Source organism: Phyllobates terribilis, unplaced genomic scaffold, assembly GCF_046119375.1.
Source record: "Phyllobates terribilis strain yellow unplaced genomic scaffold, ASM4611937v1 Scaffold_1__5_contigs__length_1240528914, whole genome shotgun sequence".
Taxonomy (NCBI): Eukaryota; Metazoa; Chordata; class Amphibia; order Anura; family Dendrobatidae; genus Phyllobates; species Phyllobates terribilis.
In genome coordinates this window covers 317212599-317232155 of record NW_027362761.1, presented here as the reverse complement: position 1 = coordinate 317232155, position 19557 = coordinate 317212599, and the positions used below count along the sequence as shown (strand labels likewise).

The 19557-nt window shown below is 43.1% G+C and overlaps 1 protein-coding gene across 4 annotated transcripts in view; it reads right to left on the bottom strand.

Annotated features, from left to right (window-relative positions):
• SEPTIN5 (septin 5) overlaps positions 1–17876 on the bottom strand; it is an 89675-nt gene extending 71799 nt beyond the window's left edge. For 2 of the 4 annotated variants that reach the window (XM_073675334.1, XM_073675344.1), the window contains exon 1: positions 17681–17876. Coding sequence is in view for 1 of the 4 variants with exons in the window: in XM_073675290.1 (XP_073531391.1) it covers positions 3557–3568 (12 nt within the window). In the remaining 3 variants the exon portion in view is untranslated. Of the gene's footprint in view, positions 1–3556; positions 3584–17553 lie in introns of those variants that run through there. The other 2 variants (XM_073675326.1, XM_073675290.1) reach the window with 2 other exon arrangements.
• Between the last annotated feature and the right edge of the window lie 1681 nt (positions 17877–19557).

Genomic DNA, 19557 nt, shown 5'->3' with positions numbered 1-19557 from the left:
GGCAAAAACTTATAACACCGACCAACTTCTGAACACAACTTCCAGGAAGATTTTGCTGCTAGGCAGGTTGCGCTGGAATTGCATACTACACTTATCATATCTGACATCAACATCAAACTCTGCAGCAACACATAAACTTTTCACATTTGACACCACAACTATCAATACAATTATACAGTATTACAGTGGATAATCTAGGGTATGGGAGTAAAGGCTAGACAATCTCATTTTCGAGATTTAGGAACTAAGACTGGGTTTACATCTATCAGCTGTTTCGAGACAGTTGTTTTATGCATGAGCTGGACACAACTGGTGAAAAGTTGTGCACTTTGTGGATCAGTCCGGGGTCCATAGGCTTATCAAAAATTGTATTTATTTATCTGTCTCTATGCCCAATCTGGCACAACAACTGATGGGCAAGATGACTGGGAATGATCCTACAGAAAACTATGGCATCAATTCTAGCATCACTTTCCCTCAGGTGCTCCCGCAGACAAAACAAGGAGACCTTGGAGAAGTTTAATTAACAACTAGCTATCAGGAGTGTGAAAACTTTTAGGTAAGTCACCACCTATGGGTAATCCTTACCTTGCATTTACTTCCTTCTATGTTGGCTGCCTATCAGTTCTTCTCCAGGAAGTCACAATCTTGGTCCGTAACAGCAGGTCATTATACTGTACAGCAGGTCATTATACTGTATTATTGTATGCAATGTTTTCTTTTTAAGATCTATTAGAATATTTTAAAGATCTTTAGAAATAAAATGTAAACGGGTTGTCCATAATAGTAATTTTTTGGTAATCCAAGGTATGCTTCAATATAATAAAATAAATATATATTGCTCACGCATTAAACCCATTCTGTTCCAGCATCACTGCTTCAGTGGTCACTGCCGGTCTCTATTTACTTCCCTGGAGTCGACCACCAGCGGTGGTCAAGCGGTGATGCTTATATGTGAGGAACAAGACAGCTGAGGTCATGAATTTACGTCGTTTCATGGGAAGTCAACAATGACCGAGGGGTCCACCAGGGCAGTGGAGCTGTTTGAGCAGGCGATTAATGTTTATTGATTTATTTTAAAGCATTTCCTAGATAACCCCTTTGTGATATTGCCATATTTACAATACATTTACTATTGATCCCAAGATGGAACCTGTCTTCATGAGACAAACATTTCAGGGCACAGTACAGTCTTGAAACTAAAATGCATCTGATTAGACCTCACATTTATGCAGTCGGTATATAAATCATGCAGGGGGATGAATTACCATTGTATAACATGGGACCCACCACTATCTGGTCATAACATTTATGTTCATATTTCGATTTTTCTCGTCCTACAATTATCTAAAAAAAAAACATGAGTTTTGCAATCTGTCACCTACTGACGCACATACCCTTAGGCCCCTTTCACACCTGCCACACCATTCAATACAGCTGCTTGCCGTATACAATTTTTCATCAGGGATAAGAAAACATGCCTCAACTCATTATGCCCAAAATGTGGTGTGGAGGTCATTCGGCACTCTATTACATAGCGGCCCAACCTTCGTGTGCAGCGATGAACGCTCCATAAGGTGCTGTACGCACAGAGATATCCTCCCCTAGAATCAAGTTTTCTAGGGCTGAATACTTCTAAACATATAATTTTTTTCATTCATTCGGAATAAAGACAAATCAGTGCTATGCTGAGAAACAGTAGAGGTCCTATGCACTTTTATTGAAGTTCTATCACTGTTCCTTGAATGAACCCGTACAGTTAGATTGTATAATATGTTACAGAAATTGTCCAACTGTCTCTGAAATGTTAAAGGGGTTGTCCAGGAACAGGCCACACTTGTCCTCGGACGAAGCATTTCAGTGTGAAACGAGCGTCAGAGGTGGTGGGTCCCCCGGAGCTCCTACTTAGGTAATTATGTGCTGCTAATATCCTAATGTTTATTTGTTTGCATGGTGATACCTGTTTTTTGGCACACTGTTGCCTTGTTTGTTCTATGTGCCATAGTAATTTGTTGGGCACCACTGTATCTTAATATATTTGACTCATATATTTTGTATAAGGGAATTTACATAACCTTTAAATATACATGCAACTAGGACAATATATATTTATTGCCACTTTCAAAAATTGTTCTTTTAATATTGGTCTTATGTATAAAATGTCTCTTTTCGGTTTACAAACAGAACCATGGACTGTTTAGTGCAGTGTCTGAACGAAAGACACCTTCTTCTAATCTCAGACAACCCTTTTTTATTTTAATCAGGCTATTTTTATGAACATAAAAAATAGCACATTAACCATACCCACCCCTCCCAGGAGGGAGAGAGACTCAAGTGAGGCTTGCTTCACACATTTATGATTCATGGTCCAAGTACGGACAGAGATATACAGAATGGCCTATGAAGCTGCTGAGTTCGGATTAGGAGACCTGCAGCCAGTTCATACACGGTTAACACCACCTCAAACTGGTCATCCCCTTTACATAAGTGCCATTGTGTATAGGGGTCTCCCCAATCTCCTTCAATGGCAGATGTCCACTGAGACTGATTGAGCATGTTGGATTTCAACATACCCTATCCTTCCTCTCTATTTGTTCCATTTGCATATGGTGAAATACATGTCGGCAAATAGTTAACCCAAACTTATGGGTCACAATGTGAAAAAGAGGAAAAGCAGCCCTAAAACAACCAACTGTGTACACTGAGACCTATCGGTGTATATCCCATGGACTATACAACCAGGAGCAATAGCAAGGCAAGATCACTAATATTAAGCCATGTGACCCTATATATTAGCACCGAAATTTAATCCATACGTGTGATATTTAGAAGAAAAGAGGGCAAAAGTTACAAGGAGAGAAGACCAAGGGGTTGCTATCCGTATCAAATTCTTTATAGACCCCTGTTTCTATTAATTTTTAGGATACAACCAGCCATTGTTGGAGAAGCAATTCCTAGTGTGTAAGAAAATATCACAAGTGTTTGAGAAATCGAAGGTTCACCCAAATATCATATCTGAGGTCAGATCGGCTCACATGCATGGCCACCTCTACATCTGGTTTCCATTTAACCCCTAATCTCTTACAGTGAGTTCATAACATAGCCCACTGTTGCACATTCAGTATTCGGTCAGTATTTTACATCAGTATTTGTAAGCCGAAACCAGGAGTGGGTGATAAATACAGAAGTGGCGACGTGCTTCTATTATACTTTTCCTCTGATTGTTCCTCTCCTGGTTTTGGCTTACAAATACTGATGTAAAATACTGACCAAATACTGAACGATGTGTGAATTAGTTTTAGTCGAACAGGCTATCACTATAATACAGCCTGTATTCTCAAAGCCTTAAATCTGCTCTTCTGACTAAAGGAGAAGCACAAAAGCATTTCCCCATATGTTTTAACAATTGTTTCATTCACATGTAGCAGGAAATATCTGTCATTCTGGTAAAAAAAAAAATAATCTGTGCAGCAAAGAGTTTAAAAAGTCGTCTCTATAAAAAAAAGCATTACATAATAATATAATAAAAACAATGTAAAATGAAGACAAGTGTAACCTCTAATGACATATATGATCAATGCGGCCGGGCTCCACTACGTACGTGCCCCGGCACAGCTCCCTAGGTGTTACCCAGCTCTTCTCAGGATACTACAATGAGACAAGTCGTTTAGTAATGAAGTCGTGCCAGGTAAACAGTAAGCGCTGGCTGGATAATCAGGAACAACAGCTCTGACCCATCAAAGACTGGGAAAGGTGTAACGTGTCCAATGATAACAATGCTTTGTAATTGACAGCTACAAACAAGGTTTATTCCAAAAATGATTTCATTTTGTCAATTATTTACATAAAAGACTTTCCCGGCACACACAATACTTCAGGTCCACATGTATAATAGATCTATGGAGCGCCATCCCGGCTCCTCTGCCAATGTAAGCAGCAGAGCTGGTGCGTTGGAGAGCATTCATGGGCTGGTCTGGGGTACCACACCTATTTATAAATGGGCTGTGTAGCTTCAGTACATCTAGTAAATCTCTTTTATAAGGTTATAAAGTGGTAATTCTCAATCTTTTAACGTAGAAAAAAAAACACAAATCACTTTCCCACATGGGGAATCCATACAGCTACCCCATACGTATGGAAAGGCTGGAAACAAGAGCCATACCAAGCGTGGATGCAGCAGGAAGAAGTCTAAATCCTGCATAAATCCAATCCCTTTTCAATCCACTTCTGGCTTTGGCTCCAAAAACGGCATGTGTGTTTCTAGTTATAGACTGCTTTCACACACAAGCTTTCTTTTTTAGAGGAACACCACATTATTTGGGACATTTTTTCATGTTTTTGCGAGTTATCTTGCATCCAGATGTGTTGAAATATAAAAAGCACTACATGCAATGCATTTGGTTTGTGGCATTTTGGCACCATTTTTTTTTGGCACAGCATGTTCTAGAAATATGATTTTGTTCAGTTTTTTTTTCCCCTTCTAAGCTTTTTTTATATGACTTGAAAAATCTTAATTTTTTGCCTGTATGCAGAAGGTCTTAGGTTACATCCACACAGGTCAGATATTTTGCAGATTTTCCAAAGCAGATTTTGCAGCGGATTCCTCTAGATTTATTGCACAATTCATCCTCTTCATTGCAAAAGGTAAAATTCACAGTAAAAATCCAGAGTATAAATTGACATGGTGCAGATGTGACATCCACAGCACCGTTCAATTTAGGCTGTGTGCCCCATGATGAGTTTTTGACGCTGCATATTTTCACTGTGTCGAAACTGACGCATCTTACAGTTCCATCTAAGTAGATGGGATTTATAGAAATCTCATGTCCGCTGTGATTTTATTTTAGTCAGCATAAACTGACCTGTGATGCATGTTTCTAATCCGCAACATGTCATTTTTTTTCTTGCGAGTACGCTGAGTTTTATGTGCGGATTTTCCCCATAGACTTACATTAGATGCGGAAAATCCACAGGTAAAAAATGCACATGTGTTTTAGTGTACTTCTGAGGCGGAAATGAATCAAAAACACATGTAATCCGCACATAAATACATTTTTGTCAAAGCCAAATACCAGGAAGTATCAAAAACAAAGCAGCTTTATATAAAATATGACATGCCAACAAGAGACAAAAAACGTTATAAAAACGCATGTAAAAATACGCACTCAAAAACGTAATGAAAAAAAAAAACGCAAGTAATCTAATTTACATAATAGGTGCAGAAAATCTCACCAAAAGTTCATTATGGGAACGTAGCCTTAGGCCACATTCACATATTCCACATTACATCTGTGTGAATTTGGACCATTTTTCATCCATGTTGTACCCATTTTGCCTCCGTTTTGAATCCGTTGTGCATCAGTTTTTTTTCTCATCTTTTTTTTTGTTTCAACTAAAGGAGGTAGACTGTTTGAACTTCATTTAGCCATTGACTCTAAGCAATAAATCAGAGAAAAACAAATGGAACGTGAATGGAACACTTGGTGGAAGTTTCATTCATGTTTAACGGATCCATACAGACTTTAATGGCTGAGTCTCCTCCACTAAAGCAGGGATGTCAAACTCAAACACACAGAAGGCCAAAATGAAAAACTTGAACAAAGTCGCAGGTCAACCAGTATACAGTATGGGCCCCACATAGTCCTCCATACAGAATAATGGGCCCCACATAGTCCTCCATACAGAATAATGGGCCCCACATAGTCCTCCATACAGAATAATGGGCCCCACATAGTCCTCCATACAGAATAATGGGCCCCACATAGTCCTCCATACAGAATAATGGGCCCCACATAGTCCTCCATACAGTATAATGGGCCCCACATAGTCCTCCATACAGTATAATGGGCCCCATATAGTCCTCCATACAGTATAATGGGCCCCACATAGTCCTCCATACAGTATAAGGGCCTCACATAGTCCTCTATACAGAATAATGGGCCCCATATAGTCCTCCATACAGAATAATGGGCACCACATAGCCCTCCATACAGAATAATGGACCCCACATAGGGGTGGTGGTTCTGGTGTCGTGGGCCAAATAAAACCACCCTGTGGGCCAGAGTTTGACAAGTCTCATGGCTCGGACACATGGATCCATTTTTAAAATGGATGAGTGTATGGATCAACAAAACTTTACTGAACTGTGTGCTGCTAGAGAAAAAAAAGGCGCAGCACACAGACGTGTCACATGGATGTGTGAATGCAGCCTTATGCTGAGGATTTTTTTTTTTCTGCAGTGGTTGGATGAGATTTTTTTTGCCTTCCAGAAAGTCTGCTGAGCAGCTGATCTATGCAAACATAATAATCATTTCATTTCTATAGCGTCGTCATATTCTGCAGCACTTTACAATTCATAAGGACATGTGCAGACAATATCAGGCGTTACAGAGTAAAGCAGAATTCTACCATTAATAAGAGGAGTGAGGGCTCTGCTCACAAGCTTCAGTTTTATGTCATACATTAATTTCAATTAGTACATTCAAATGTTCACTCTCTTTTGTGGATCATTAGGTTAAGTTCCCATGATTACCTTGTACTGGTGAGTTTTTGATGCTGCGTATTTTTGTTGCGCAAAAAACACAGCGTCTTGCAGTTCCAGCAAAGTGGATGGGATTTATAGGAATCTCATGTCCGCTGTGCCTTTTTCATGCAGTGTAAACTGACCTGCAGTGCGTGTTTTAAATCCATAGTTACATAGTTAGTAAAGCCGAATAAAGACTTGCGTCCATCAAGTTCGACCTGTTAGTTCTGTAATTGCTAAAGTTGATCCAGAGCAGGGCAAAAACCCCAAATGATTTGGCCAATCTTCACCTGAGGAAAAATTCCCTCCCGACTCTGAAACCAGCAGTCAGAATAAATCCCTGTATCAACCTACTATTTTATTTTATTTTTAAGTATACGCTGAAATCTGCCTGGCATCTAGAAATGCATCCAGTCCCCGCTTGAACTGGTTTAGTGAATCCGACATTACCGTCTCCTCACTCAGTGAATTCCATATTCTCACTGCTCTTACCGTAAAGAACCCCTTCCTATGCTGGTGCTGAAACCTTTTCTCTTCCAGTCTTAGTGAATGCCCTCTTGTTACCGTAATATCCCTCCTTTTGAACAAATCCCGGGCAAGGTCTCTATACTGTCCCCTAACATATTTGTACACATTTATTATGTCCCCCCTCAACCTTCTCTTTTCCAGGCTGAATAGTCCTAGTTTTGCCAACCTCTCTGGGTATTGCAGTCCCTCCATTCCCCTTATTAATTTTGTTGCCCTCCTTTGTACCTTTTCAAGCTCATTTATATCCTTTCTATATATTGGGGCCCATAACTGAGCACAGTATTCCAAGTGTGGTCTGACCAGTGCTTTGTACAGTGGAAGAACAATGTTCTCATCCTTTGCAGCTATACCTCTTCTGATACATCCCATTACCCTGTTTGCCCTTACAGCAGCGGCCTGACTTTGGGCACTCCAATTTAGTTTGCTATCAATCAAGATGCCCAAGTCCTTCTCCATCTCTGAATTCCCCAATGATTTCCCATTCAGTGAGTACTGGTAACTTCCATTTTTCCTTCCCATATGTATGACCTTACATTTCTCCTCGTTAAACCTCATTTGCCATTTAATGCTCCACCTACCCAGCTTATCCAAATCCCTCTGTAGGTCTGCACTGTCCTCTTTTGTATTAATTGTTTTACATAACTTTGTGTCATCTGCAAATATTGATATTTTACTATTTATCCCGTTGACTATGTCGTTAATAAAGATATTAAATAACATTGGGCCTAGTACAGACCCCTGTGGTACCCCACTAGTGACGCTTACCCAATCTGAGTATATTCCATTTATAACCACCCTCTGCCTTCTATCCTTTAGCCAGTTAGCTACCCACTTGCAGACATTTTCCCCCAGCCCCATCATTCTCATTTTGTATACCAACCTATTATGTGGCACGCTATCGAACGCTTTTGAGAAGTCGAGATACACGACATCCACTGGTTCCCCCTGATCTACTCGAGAGCTAACCTCCTCGTAGAAGTCAATCAGGTTTGTTTGGCAGGAGCGATTCCTCATGAATCCATGTTGGTTCGGGGTTAATAGATTATTAGCATCAAGATGCTCCATGAATGCCTCATTAATAAAGCCTTCAAAAATTTTGCCCACAACGGACGTCAGACTCACCGGCCGATAGTTTCCGGCGTCACTTTTCGCTCCCTTTTTGAATATTGGCACTACATTCGCCTGTCGCCAATCAAGTGGTACAGACCCAGTCTCAACAGAGTCCTTAAATATAAGATATAACGGTCTGTCTATCACATTACTTAGTTCCCTTAGTACCCGTGGGTGTATGCCATCAGGTCCTGGTGATTTGTTTATTTTAATGTTACTGAGGCGTTTCTGTACCCCAGCTTGGGTTAGATTTGTCATACTTAGTGGAGGATTAAGTTTGTCACTTCTCATTTCGCCTGTTAGTTCTTTTTCCTTTGTGAAAGTTGACGAAAAAAATTTATTTAATAGATTAGCTTTATCCTCATCTTTCTCTATGATTTTGCCTTCATCACTTTTTATCGGTCCAATATTATTCGATTTAATCCTTTTACTATTTATATACGTAAAGAACAGTTTGGGATTTGATCTACTTTCCCTAGCAATACGTCTCTCTGTTTCCTCCTTTGCTATTTTTATTTGTTTTTTGCAGGTTCTCGTTTTTTCCTTGTAACACATTAGTGCTTCCTTACTGTTTTCCTGTTTTAATCTCTTGAATGCCTCTTTTTTGCTATTTAACGCCCCTTTTACGTTCTTGTTCAACCATATTGGTTTCCTCTTATTTCGGGCCCTTTTATTCCCATACGGTATATACCTCTCGCACTGAGTATTCAGAATTATTTTGAAGGTTTCCCATTTACTATTCGTATTTCCTTGATTAAGAACTTTGTCCCAGTCAATAAGTTGAAGGTTTTCTTTCAGCTGATCAAACTTCGCCCTCCTAAAGTTTAATGTTTTAGTTGTTCCCTTATTGATAACCCTACTGAAGGGCATTTTGAAATTGATAATATTATGATCACTATTACCTAGGTGCCCCCCTATCTGTACCTCAGTTATTCTATCAGGCCTATTAGTCAATATTAAGTCCAACACGGCCTTCCCTCTCGTTGGTTCCTGCACTAGTTGGGAGAGATAATTATCCTTGATATTTGTCAAGAACCTTTTTCCTTTCTGCGATCTACAGGTTTCTGTTTCCCAGTCAATATCCGGGTAGTTGAAGTCCCCCATTACAATCACCTCATTATGTTTTGCTACTTTGTCTATTTGTCCTAATAGCAGTTTCTCATTCTCCTCTGTTATATTGGGTGGCTTATAGCAGACCCCCAGTAATATTTTATTATTTTTTGCCCCCTCTATCTCTACCCACATGGACTCGACCCCCTCTTCTCCCTCTCCTATATCTTCCCTTAGTCTGGGCTTTAGACGTGACTTTACATATAAGCAGACTCCTCCGCCCTTCCCCTGTTTCCGGTCCCTTCTAAATAAACTATAATCTGTTAAATTTACCGCCCAGTCGTAGCTATCGTCTAGCCAAGTCTCTGTTATACCTACGATGTCATACCTCTCCTCCGATATAAGCGCCTGCAGCTCATCCGCCTTATTGGTCAGGCTTCTTGCGTTGGTCAGCATGCAAGATAAAACTTTGGGGTTATTTAGCATCCTATTCTTCTCTAACGATCTAACTGTACTATCCCCACCCCCCTCTCCACCCTCATTATATTCACTTCTCCCCTTCCCCCTTGCTTGCCTCACATCCCACCTATTTCCTTGGTTTTCCCCCCCGTCTCTAGTTTAAAAACTCCTCCAACCTATTAGCCATCTTCTTCCCCAGCACCGCTGCACCCTCCCCATTGAGGTGCAGCCCGTCCCTACGGTAGAGCCTGTAGCCGACAGCGAAGTCGGCCCAGTTCTCCATGAACCCAAACCCTTCTGCCTTGCACCAACTCTTTAGCCACTTATTCACCTCCCTAACCTCCCGTTGGCGCTCCTGTGTGGCTCGCGGGATTGGTAGTATTTCTGAGAAAACTACCTTGGAGGTCCTTGCCCTAAGCTTCCTACCTAGATCCCTGAAATCATTTTTAAGGACCCTCCATCTACCACTCACTTTGTCATTGGTGCCAATGTGGACCATGACCGCTGGGTCTTCGCCAGCCCCACCCAGTAACCTGTCAACCCGATCCGCTGGGTCTTCGCCAGCCCCACCCAGTAACCTGTCAACCCGATCCGCAACCTGTCAAATTCTCATGCGGGTAAGTGGAGGTTTCTGTGTGGATTTTCCCCATAGACTTGCATTAGATGCGGTAAATAAATGCACATGGCAGGTAAAATACGCAATATGCTGCAGAAACGTGCTAAAAACTCATGTAAACCGCACATGACTGAATCAATATACAAATACCAGGAAGTCTCAAAGACAATTCAGCTTAATTTAATACTTAGATACCAAACAGAGTCAAAAACAGCAGCATCAAAAAAGCATAAAAGAAGCACCCAAAAACACAATAAACAATGCAAGAAACTCAATTTACCTAATAAGTGCAGAAAATCTGCAACATCAAAATCTCCCCAAATATTTAACATGAGGTCGTCACTTTACTCCATCCACCAAAGAAAGTGGAAACGTCCTATTTTGATCCAGTTTATCTATCAAAGTAGAGTATTCAAGTGGCCGTGACTGTGAAGAAGAAGAACAACACACAAATGCCATCCATGTGCTGGCGGTTTGTGGTATCCAAGTGCGGTCACACTAAAAAAAAAGGTCCTTTTTTCACATACAAGAAAAAATCAGACATGTGAATGAGACCTGAAGGTGACATTTCTTATTTTCTTCCAAGGAAATATAATTAAATTGGGACATTTAGATTCAAAGCAGCATCATAAGTGTGATATGACCAATCATTAGTCACTCTATACATGGCTCGGCTTTAGCTGTGGGATTACATTAGCAGGAGCACCACTCCAGCATTTTGGGATTTTTCAGTGCTGATCTAAATTCCCTGACCCTAGTAGTACACTTACCAGCCGCTGTCTTCAGCTGTTCCCGGCGCTGCTTCGGTCCTGATCCACCATCTTGTGACCGTAACTTCTGACTAACCGGAAGTCAGAGATGACGGTCACAAGCTCTCAATGTAAGTCTATGAAAGCTTTGTTCTGGCTCTCAGACTTTCATTGAGCAGTGACTTCCAGAAAGACTGCAGAAGACTGTAGCAGCGACTATAACAAATGAAGACGGTGGCTGGTGAGTATGAGACGGGGGCAGGGTAAGGTAGATTAGTGGCACCACTCCAGAGCTGCAATAAATAAAAAAAGCTGGAGTGGTGCTTTAATATTTACTAGCAGAGGCTTTGGTCTATTATAAGGCTCAGCAATCTCCAGAAGTCCCATAGGGAATAAAACCTCCATTCTCAACCTCGTTCTTGGGAATGCTGGGCCCACCCCCTGGTCCACTCCCCCAAGGATCACCAAGTTATACTCTATACACTTTAAATCTTAGGATAACCTCTTCCTAAGTATAATGGTGACCATGGCATTGGCTATTAATCCTGATCTTCTCCCCTGTCTTTCTCTATATACAAACTGCTATAGGGCTGTGTTCACACACAGTTTTTGCTTGCATTTGCTGGCATTTTTAAAGGGATATTCCCTTTTTCAGCCTTTCATGGCCAAGACAGGAATAACAGCTTCTAGGCCCCAGCTACCAGAGGCAGGGTTAAGAAAAGAGCAGAGCGCAGGTGTGCTACACTGCTTGCGGAACTACCATAGAAATTAATGGGACTTACAGGTATAGCACTGAACAACGTACGCAACCAGCATATTTTTTCACAGCCCCACTTATGGTGGATGGCACCTAGAAGCAGTTATTCCTATTTATCCATGAAAACCTGAGATGGGAATAACCCTTTAGCTGTCAAAAATGCTGTGGCCAGAAGTTGCCTACAGCAAATATTGAAAAGCCTAGCATTTTGTCTAGACGATGTCTAATCTACGTCATTTGTGGCATGCTCTGGGTATGACTTTTTTCTGGGGGGGGGGGGTTTCAGAAAAGTTTCTCTATACGACTTAAAACATGTATTTTTCGGGGCGTTTTCAAGTATTGTAAAATAGAAAAAACTCTACCAAAAATGACTGTGAATTTCAAGCTTTTACAGCTATATAAAAATAGTTCCACAATTGCAGTTTTCCAACCTCTGACAATCACAACATGCTGGGAGTTGTAGTTTCACAAAAGCTTTAGATCCACATTTTGGAGATAAGTAGTATAAATAAATTATGAAGTAGAAAAGTCTGAATGGCTGTGACTTGTATAGGGGTGAGGCCATATGTAAAGGCCACGGCTAAAAAAAAACAAAAAAACTTCAGGGTTTTGCTGATTTGCAATACTGTTTTTTTTATAGCTTGCGTTAAAAACACGAGAAGTTGCAGTTTTCAACACAGTTTTGAGCTTATATTCTTATAGGAGTTTTCCAGGGTTTAGAAACATTTTACCAGGGTTGGAGCCATATGATAAAATAATAAAACACCAAGAATTAAACTGCTAAATTGATGCCCATCCAGCACTGCTGCTACAGTCCTCAACTCCAGTTATTGTTTTCTTGGTTGCAGCAATGATGTGCCATCTACCAAACGTGACCGCTTCAGCCAATCTGTGGCCTCAGTCCCACCTCTGCCACTTCAGCCTTCCCCACCGATCACTGTTTATTTTTACCCAATCTTGGTAAACCCCTTTAAGAACTTAAAGGGGTATTCCCATCTCCAAGATCCTATCCCAATTTATAGTAGGTGTAATAATAATAATAGAAAATGCCTCCAATTAGAAATTTAGTATAGTTTCTCTGATTCGCTTTGTCTTTCTTCATGTGCAGGTATTGCAGGACCTTAGGTATCCATGGTTATGACTACTAGCTAACTGTCACTATATCAGTGGTCAAAATCATGGATTCGCTATATCACCTACCACATGTGCAGGCATTGCAGGACCTTAGGTATCCATGATTATGACCACTGATATAGTGACAGTTAGCTAGTAGTCATAACCATGGATACCTAAGGTCCTGCAATACCTGAACATGAAGAAAGACAAAGCGAATCAGAGAAACTATACTAAATTTCTAATTGGAGGCATTTGCTAATATTATTATTATTACACCTACTATATATTGAGATAGGATCTTGGAGATGGGAATACCCCTTTAAGACACCAGTGTACAGAAAGATACTGTAATTACCGTATACAAAACCAGGGCAAAATGGAAGCATAACCATATAAGAAATAGCTCAGACATCTCTCTGAATATTGTGAATAATTTCTTCCTATTTCTATGACAACTAGAAACCCCTCAATCCTGGTACCCCAGGAACAGGGCACAAGCAGTACTGCTTTGAATGGATTAGAAGTGTGCAGGTTCAACCTCTGTTCCATGTATCATCTATGGGACTGCTGGAAATGTATGAGGTGTACTCGGCTTTCTCCAGCAGTGCCATAGACAATGAATGGAGCGGAGATCGAGAATGTGCTCTTCCACCATATTCACGACATGACTACATCATCAGGTTATCCACTTTCTTATGCATAGAGGATAACTAGTTATTTTGGGAATAACTCTTTAAATGCTGAAATAAAGATCTGTATTCGTTATTTATTGTCTAATAAGTGGCCAACACAGGTCTGTAATATCAGATTTACCCACCAGCATAAAGCAAGTGAAGCACATTTTCAACCATTCGAGCATGGACATAGCGGAGCATGAAGCCGTCTGAGCATGACACTCTCTATACTAAAGCTGGCCGGCAGTCAGCGGATCGCCATCGCTACAGGTCTGGCTTCATCCTCTAGTGATCAGAAGGTATCATAGGGTGATGCGCCAGGTCCAGCGGAGCGAGAGCTGCTGAGTAGTCCATTACTAGCTCTGTCTCCTAGAGCGATATTGAGCACACTTCCATTATAGATCATATAGGGCAGTGGTCCCCAACCTTTTTTGCACCAGGGACCGGCTTGAAGCAAGATCATTTTTCCATGGCCCAGCAAGGAGGGGGTGGGGTGGGCGGGGCTTTGGTCATATGGGGGCGGGGTAATGGAGGGATTTGGAGTTTAGTGCATACTTATCATATAGTGTAGACCAGGTCCCCGCCAGGAGCTATGCCAGGAGCCCCACATAATGTGCTGTGCCAGGAGCCGCATCACTGAGGCCCCATCACGCCCTGCAGCAGGACAGGGCAGCTGTCCTGACAGCTGCTGTTCAGCTGCATTTACTTCATCCCAGGGGCGGACACAGACTGTAGTGGGCCCCTGTGCAAGAAATTTTTGGGGGGCCCCCCCCCCCGCTCTTTATAAGGCAACAAAGTTATGTAAACATAACCCTCCCATGTGCATCTCTCACCCCCCCATGTGCAGCTCACCCCCCGTGCATCTCTCACCCCCCCGTGCATCTCTCATCCACCCCCCGTGCATCTCTCATCCCCTCCGTGCATCTCTCACCCCCCCGTGCATCTCTCATCCCCTCCTCGTGCATCTCTCATCCCCCCCGTGCATCTCTCATCCCCCCCATGCATCTCTCATCCCCCCCATGCATCTCTCACCCCCCCGTGCATCTCTCACCCCCCCGTGCATCTCTCATCTCTCCCCTCCCCCCCATGTGCATCTCTCATCTCTCCCCTCCCCCCCATGTGCATCTCTCATCTCTCCCCTCCCCCCCATGTGGATCTCTCATCTCTCCCCTCCCCCATGTGCATCTCTCATCTCTCCCCTCCCCCCATGTGCATCTCCCATTCCCCCCACTCCTAGTTAATTGTATTTAAAAAAAAATAAAACTTGTTATACTTACCCCCATGCGATCCCTGCAGAATCCTGGCGCTCGTAAAAATCGCTGACACCAGGTTCTCCTCCCTTCCGGTCATGTGACGGCGCCGTCACATGACCGGAAGTCAGAGGAATTATGAGATGTCCTGGACCCAGCGCTTTGCATGGGGCCGGGGGCCCCATGAGGAGAGAGACGCACAAGAGGGGGGCTCCGAGGGGGCTCCTACCGGCCGGGCCCCATACTGGAGTCAGGGGCCCCCGTTCAATGAACCGGCTGCACGGGCGGTAGTTCCGCCCCTGCTTCATCCTGCTTCAGGACCTGTGGTGACATCACAGTTATGTACCTTGATGTCATCACAGGTCCTCTACAGGTCTACCCTGCGGGAGTCTAGAACAGCGGGCAGCATCCACCCCACACAGTGTGCTCTGAACCACCGCAGACCAGAGCACACTGTCAATGTTTAGTGATTGTCTGTGGCGGTGCCGCGGACCGGCTGAAAAACCCCAACGGCCCGGTCCTGGTCCGCGGACCGGCGGTTGGGGACCTCTGATATAGGGGATATTTATATGAGGCTTTTTTGACCATGTGGTTAAAACCACATTGTGACCGTTCACATTAAAATTGCACACATCCTTGTGACTCTTTATGAATTTTGACTGTCTCATATAAATGTTCTCATAGGCAGCAGTTGTGGTAATAAACCAATATATAGAGAAAGCAACATAGAGACTGGCACTGGGAACTGTGTGGGTTTTATTTTCAGCAATGCAAATTTTATTGCCACACTTAGAAATAACACAATATGACAATGTTGTTTGGACTAAAAAGGCTACTAATAGAGGAAAAAGAAGACAGACATACTGAAGATATCTCAGGGACCATGTGATGGCACCACTACACCCGGCCATCCGGGCCGCACCTCACACCGCAGGCTATAATACCTGGTAACTGATATAATACGACCGCTACATAGAGATTAGCAGGTATCGCCCAGCTCTGGTCCTATCCGTAATATTTTCAGTGAGTGATATAGCTCCAGGGCCCACATTCCTGCTAATGAAAATGGTTTGGCATTTCGGCTCAACACATGCATTATATTAGTAATAGATCCAAATAATACACCACCTGCATCTTACTAAGAGATGCCAAATGTGTATGACCTCGTATCTGCACATTTCCGTCACTACAAACATCCATTCTTTCATCCAAGACATTCCCGAGATATGATAACTATATACAAGACAATAGATTGGAACCGGGCTGACGATTACAGTGCATAATATTGCAGATAATATGGATGTGTGTATAAATATTTATATGTGTGTATATATACACTACATATATTCTGTGCATACACCCAGGCATACAAGCTGCACAGTGTATAGAGAGTCCTGCACATGGCAACAATGTCTATAATGACCCTGTACACTGGCATCTGAGAAGTAACAGAAACTACCTACATAATCTGAGCAAAAGCCTATGTCTCTATGTAAAATCAGTGGGAGAGGTACAGCATGGGAACAAAGCAGGTGCCATATTAGGGGGAAAAACAACCATGTAAGTCCTTACTGTTAACAGTTCATTTTGTTAGCTTTTGGGATGTAAACAGCACAGATAGATGAAATATACATATTTGCTTCATCTATCTATACTGTTTAACATCCCAAAATCGAATAATATGAACTATTAACAGTAAGGACTTACATGGTTGCTTCTATCTATGTGTGTATATATAACATGTTACAGAAGATTTTACTGTGTACACATACCAGGGAGGGACATAGCATTGGTGCAACCAGGGGCCCAGGAGGTAATGGGGCCCAATAACCCCTCTAAAGTAGGTGGAATTGTGCTCTATGAGCAGCTATTGGGCTGCACAGGGCCCTCTTCTGTCTGTGTCCGCTAGTGGTACACACATATTATTGGGGTGTACGGCTGGGTTGTTGCTGTATGTATATATCAGCCCAGTGGCGAGTGTAGGTGTATACTGTACTTTATTATATTATAAATGTAAATATTATTGTTTGCAGTGCATATTATTATTGTAATAAAGACTGTGGGGGAAATATAACTGTGCAGCTTATGACATAGATAGACAGAAAGATGGATAGATAGATAATAGCTTGATGTTCGGTGAGTGAATATTAGGGTGTGTGAATAGTGAATATTAGGGTGAGTGAATATTAGGGTGTGTTTATAGTAGGGTGAGTGAATATTAGGGTGTGTTAATATTAGGGTGAGTGAATAGTGAATATTAGGGTGAGTGAATATTAGGGTGTGTTTATAGTAGGGTGTGTTATATTAGGGTGAGTGACCCCCAGCACGCTTGAACCCCTCCCAGTCTGCCTCCCCTCCCCTGGCAGATGCAGAATGGGTTAAGTCCTCGTCCAGATGACATCTTCCCCTCACTCATCCAGTATGTCCTTAAGAAAGCGGCCGGGAGCTGCGGAGGCCACACAGCGGAATAGCGGGCGGGTGACGCTCCCCAGCCCCGGCCAGCGCCAGCATACAGCGGGTGGCACGATCATACACAGGCGGGTGGCACGATCCGCTGATGCCATGCTTTGGGCTGCACAGTATGATGGGAGCCATGATCCTGATGCCGTGTATACCGGTCACCATCCTGGGCTTGTACTTGGGGCTGCCCGGCCATATGGGCAGGAGCCACAGCCATGGTAGCACTATGCATGCACAATCCACACATAACGGGGCCCTTACCTCCTTCTCATCTGTGGGGGACCCGGGAGGCCGCACGGCGTCCAGCAGAGAGAGGGGAGAGAGGAAACAGACAGGTCAGGGCTGGGATCACACGGGCTCCCGCACCCCGGGCGCTCCTCCAGCTCACCTGTCTTCAGCAGCTTGCTCTTGTACCTGATGCTGGTGCTCATGTTCTGCGATGTGATGGTGTCCAGTGAGCAGTGCAGTGTGTGATGCAGTGAGCAGTGCAGTGTGTTCTTTGTGCTGCTCCCTTACAATAGACTCCTAGGGATGAGGAGAGCAGGCTGCTGCTGCATTACTGAGCTGCGCCTGCAGCCATTGGCCGAGCCTGTCCCAGCCTACAGCGTGCAGCCAATGAGCGTCAGCGAGTACACAGGCCGGCCCCGCCCCCAGCTGTCTATCTTTCCCGGCGCGGTGTCAGTGTGCGCTGGGTCCTATTTACTGAGCTGATTATAAGCCTGGTGGTCCAGTGGTGGCACCGGGGTCCCACAGCAGGGTTAGTCACATGGCACAAGAAGACGAACGTGATGGACCTATGGCTTTTATCTACCTATGTATGTAGCGGTGATGTAAGGCAAGGCTCCTGAGCCCAATGCAAACAGGTCTGTAACAGTAGTGGCCTTCTCATATGGGCCAAAGGGACCATTTGGGACTTTTAGGCTCCAGGCACTGCAACCCCTGCACCCATTATAGTTACACCCCTAATAAGTATGCAACAAATACTACATACTAGGGCGCAGTCAGACTGTCGTATACATCAGTTATATAAAAGTTTCCCAAAATCATGTTAAACTAGGGCACATCAACATGCATAAGTAACAGTGTGCCTATGCAACTCCAAAAACATGAAAAAAAAACCGAGGAACTAGGAGTTTCTTGTACAAAAATATGACAAAATCTTTATTGAATACACATTTATACATATTAGCAAAAAGACAATATAGATAAAAGCAGTGTGCATAAGGGCTAGTGTCAGTGCCGTATACATGACTGCAGTGCAAGGACTGGCCAGCGGCTCCGAGCATGACAGCGGCAGTGAAGCTGTAACACCCAGGTCAGGAGAGCCGCCGGCCAGTCCGTACGCTGCGTTCTGATTTATACGGCCATCTGACTGCGCCCTTACTGTTAGGACAAATATGACATGGAGTAGAGCTAACAATGAGACCCTGCACAGGTGCGCTTTAAGCATGTGAAATGCTGCTCGATGGGGTTGAGATCTGGTGACTGACTCGGCCATTGCAGAATATTCCACTTTGCCTTACACTCCGTTGCTTTCGCAGTATGTTTTGGGTCATTGTCCATCTGTACTGTGAAGCGCTGTCCAATCAATCTTGCTGCATTTGGTTGAATCTGAGCAGAAAGTGTCGCTCTGTACACATCACAATTCATCCTGCTGCTTCTGTCTTCAGTCACATCAATAAACACTAGTGACCCAGTGCCATTGGAAGCCACGCCTGCCCCATCACACTGCCTGCACCATGTTTTACAGAGGATGTGGTATGCTTTGGATCATGAGCCGTTCTGCGCCTTCTCCATACTTTCTTCTTCCCATCATTCTGGTACAGGTTGATCTTAGTTTCATCTGTCCAAAGAATGCTTTTCCAGACCTGGGCTGGCTTCTTTAGATGTTCTTCACAAAGTCTAATCTGGCCTTTCTATTTTTAAAGGGAACCTGTCATGTCAGGTGGAACATGTAAACTGCCCCCAGGTTGTTGTTAGTGATGCAATTTGCATCACTAACACACTTTTTGCATTAAAATCAGAGCTATAATCATTTGTAAAAAGCACTTTATCTACTTATATCATACCTGCTCATTTAGTCATAGGGGTGTTCATTGCTGTATTCAGTCCAGCTTGTCCCCGACCACTTAATTTAAATTTTCCCCGGGTTTGCACCAATGTCACACGAACAGTCTTTTTTTAAATCCCGCACTTGTACACGGTATATGTTCACCCACGCTTGCGCAATGTGTAGTGTAAAGCCACACGTCGCCATGCAGTGAC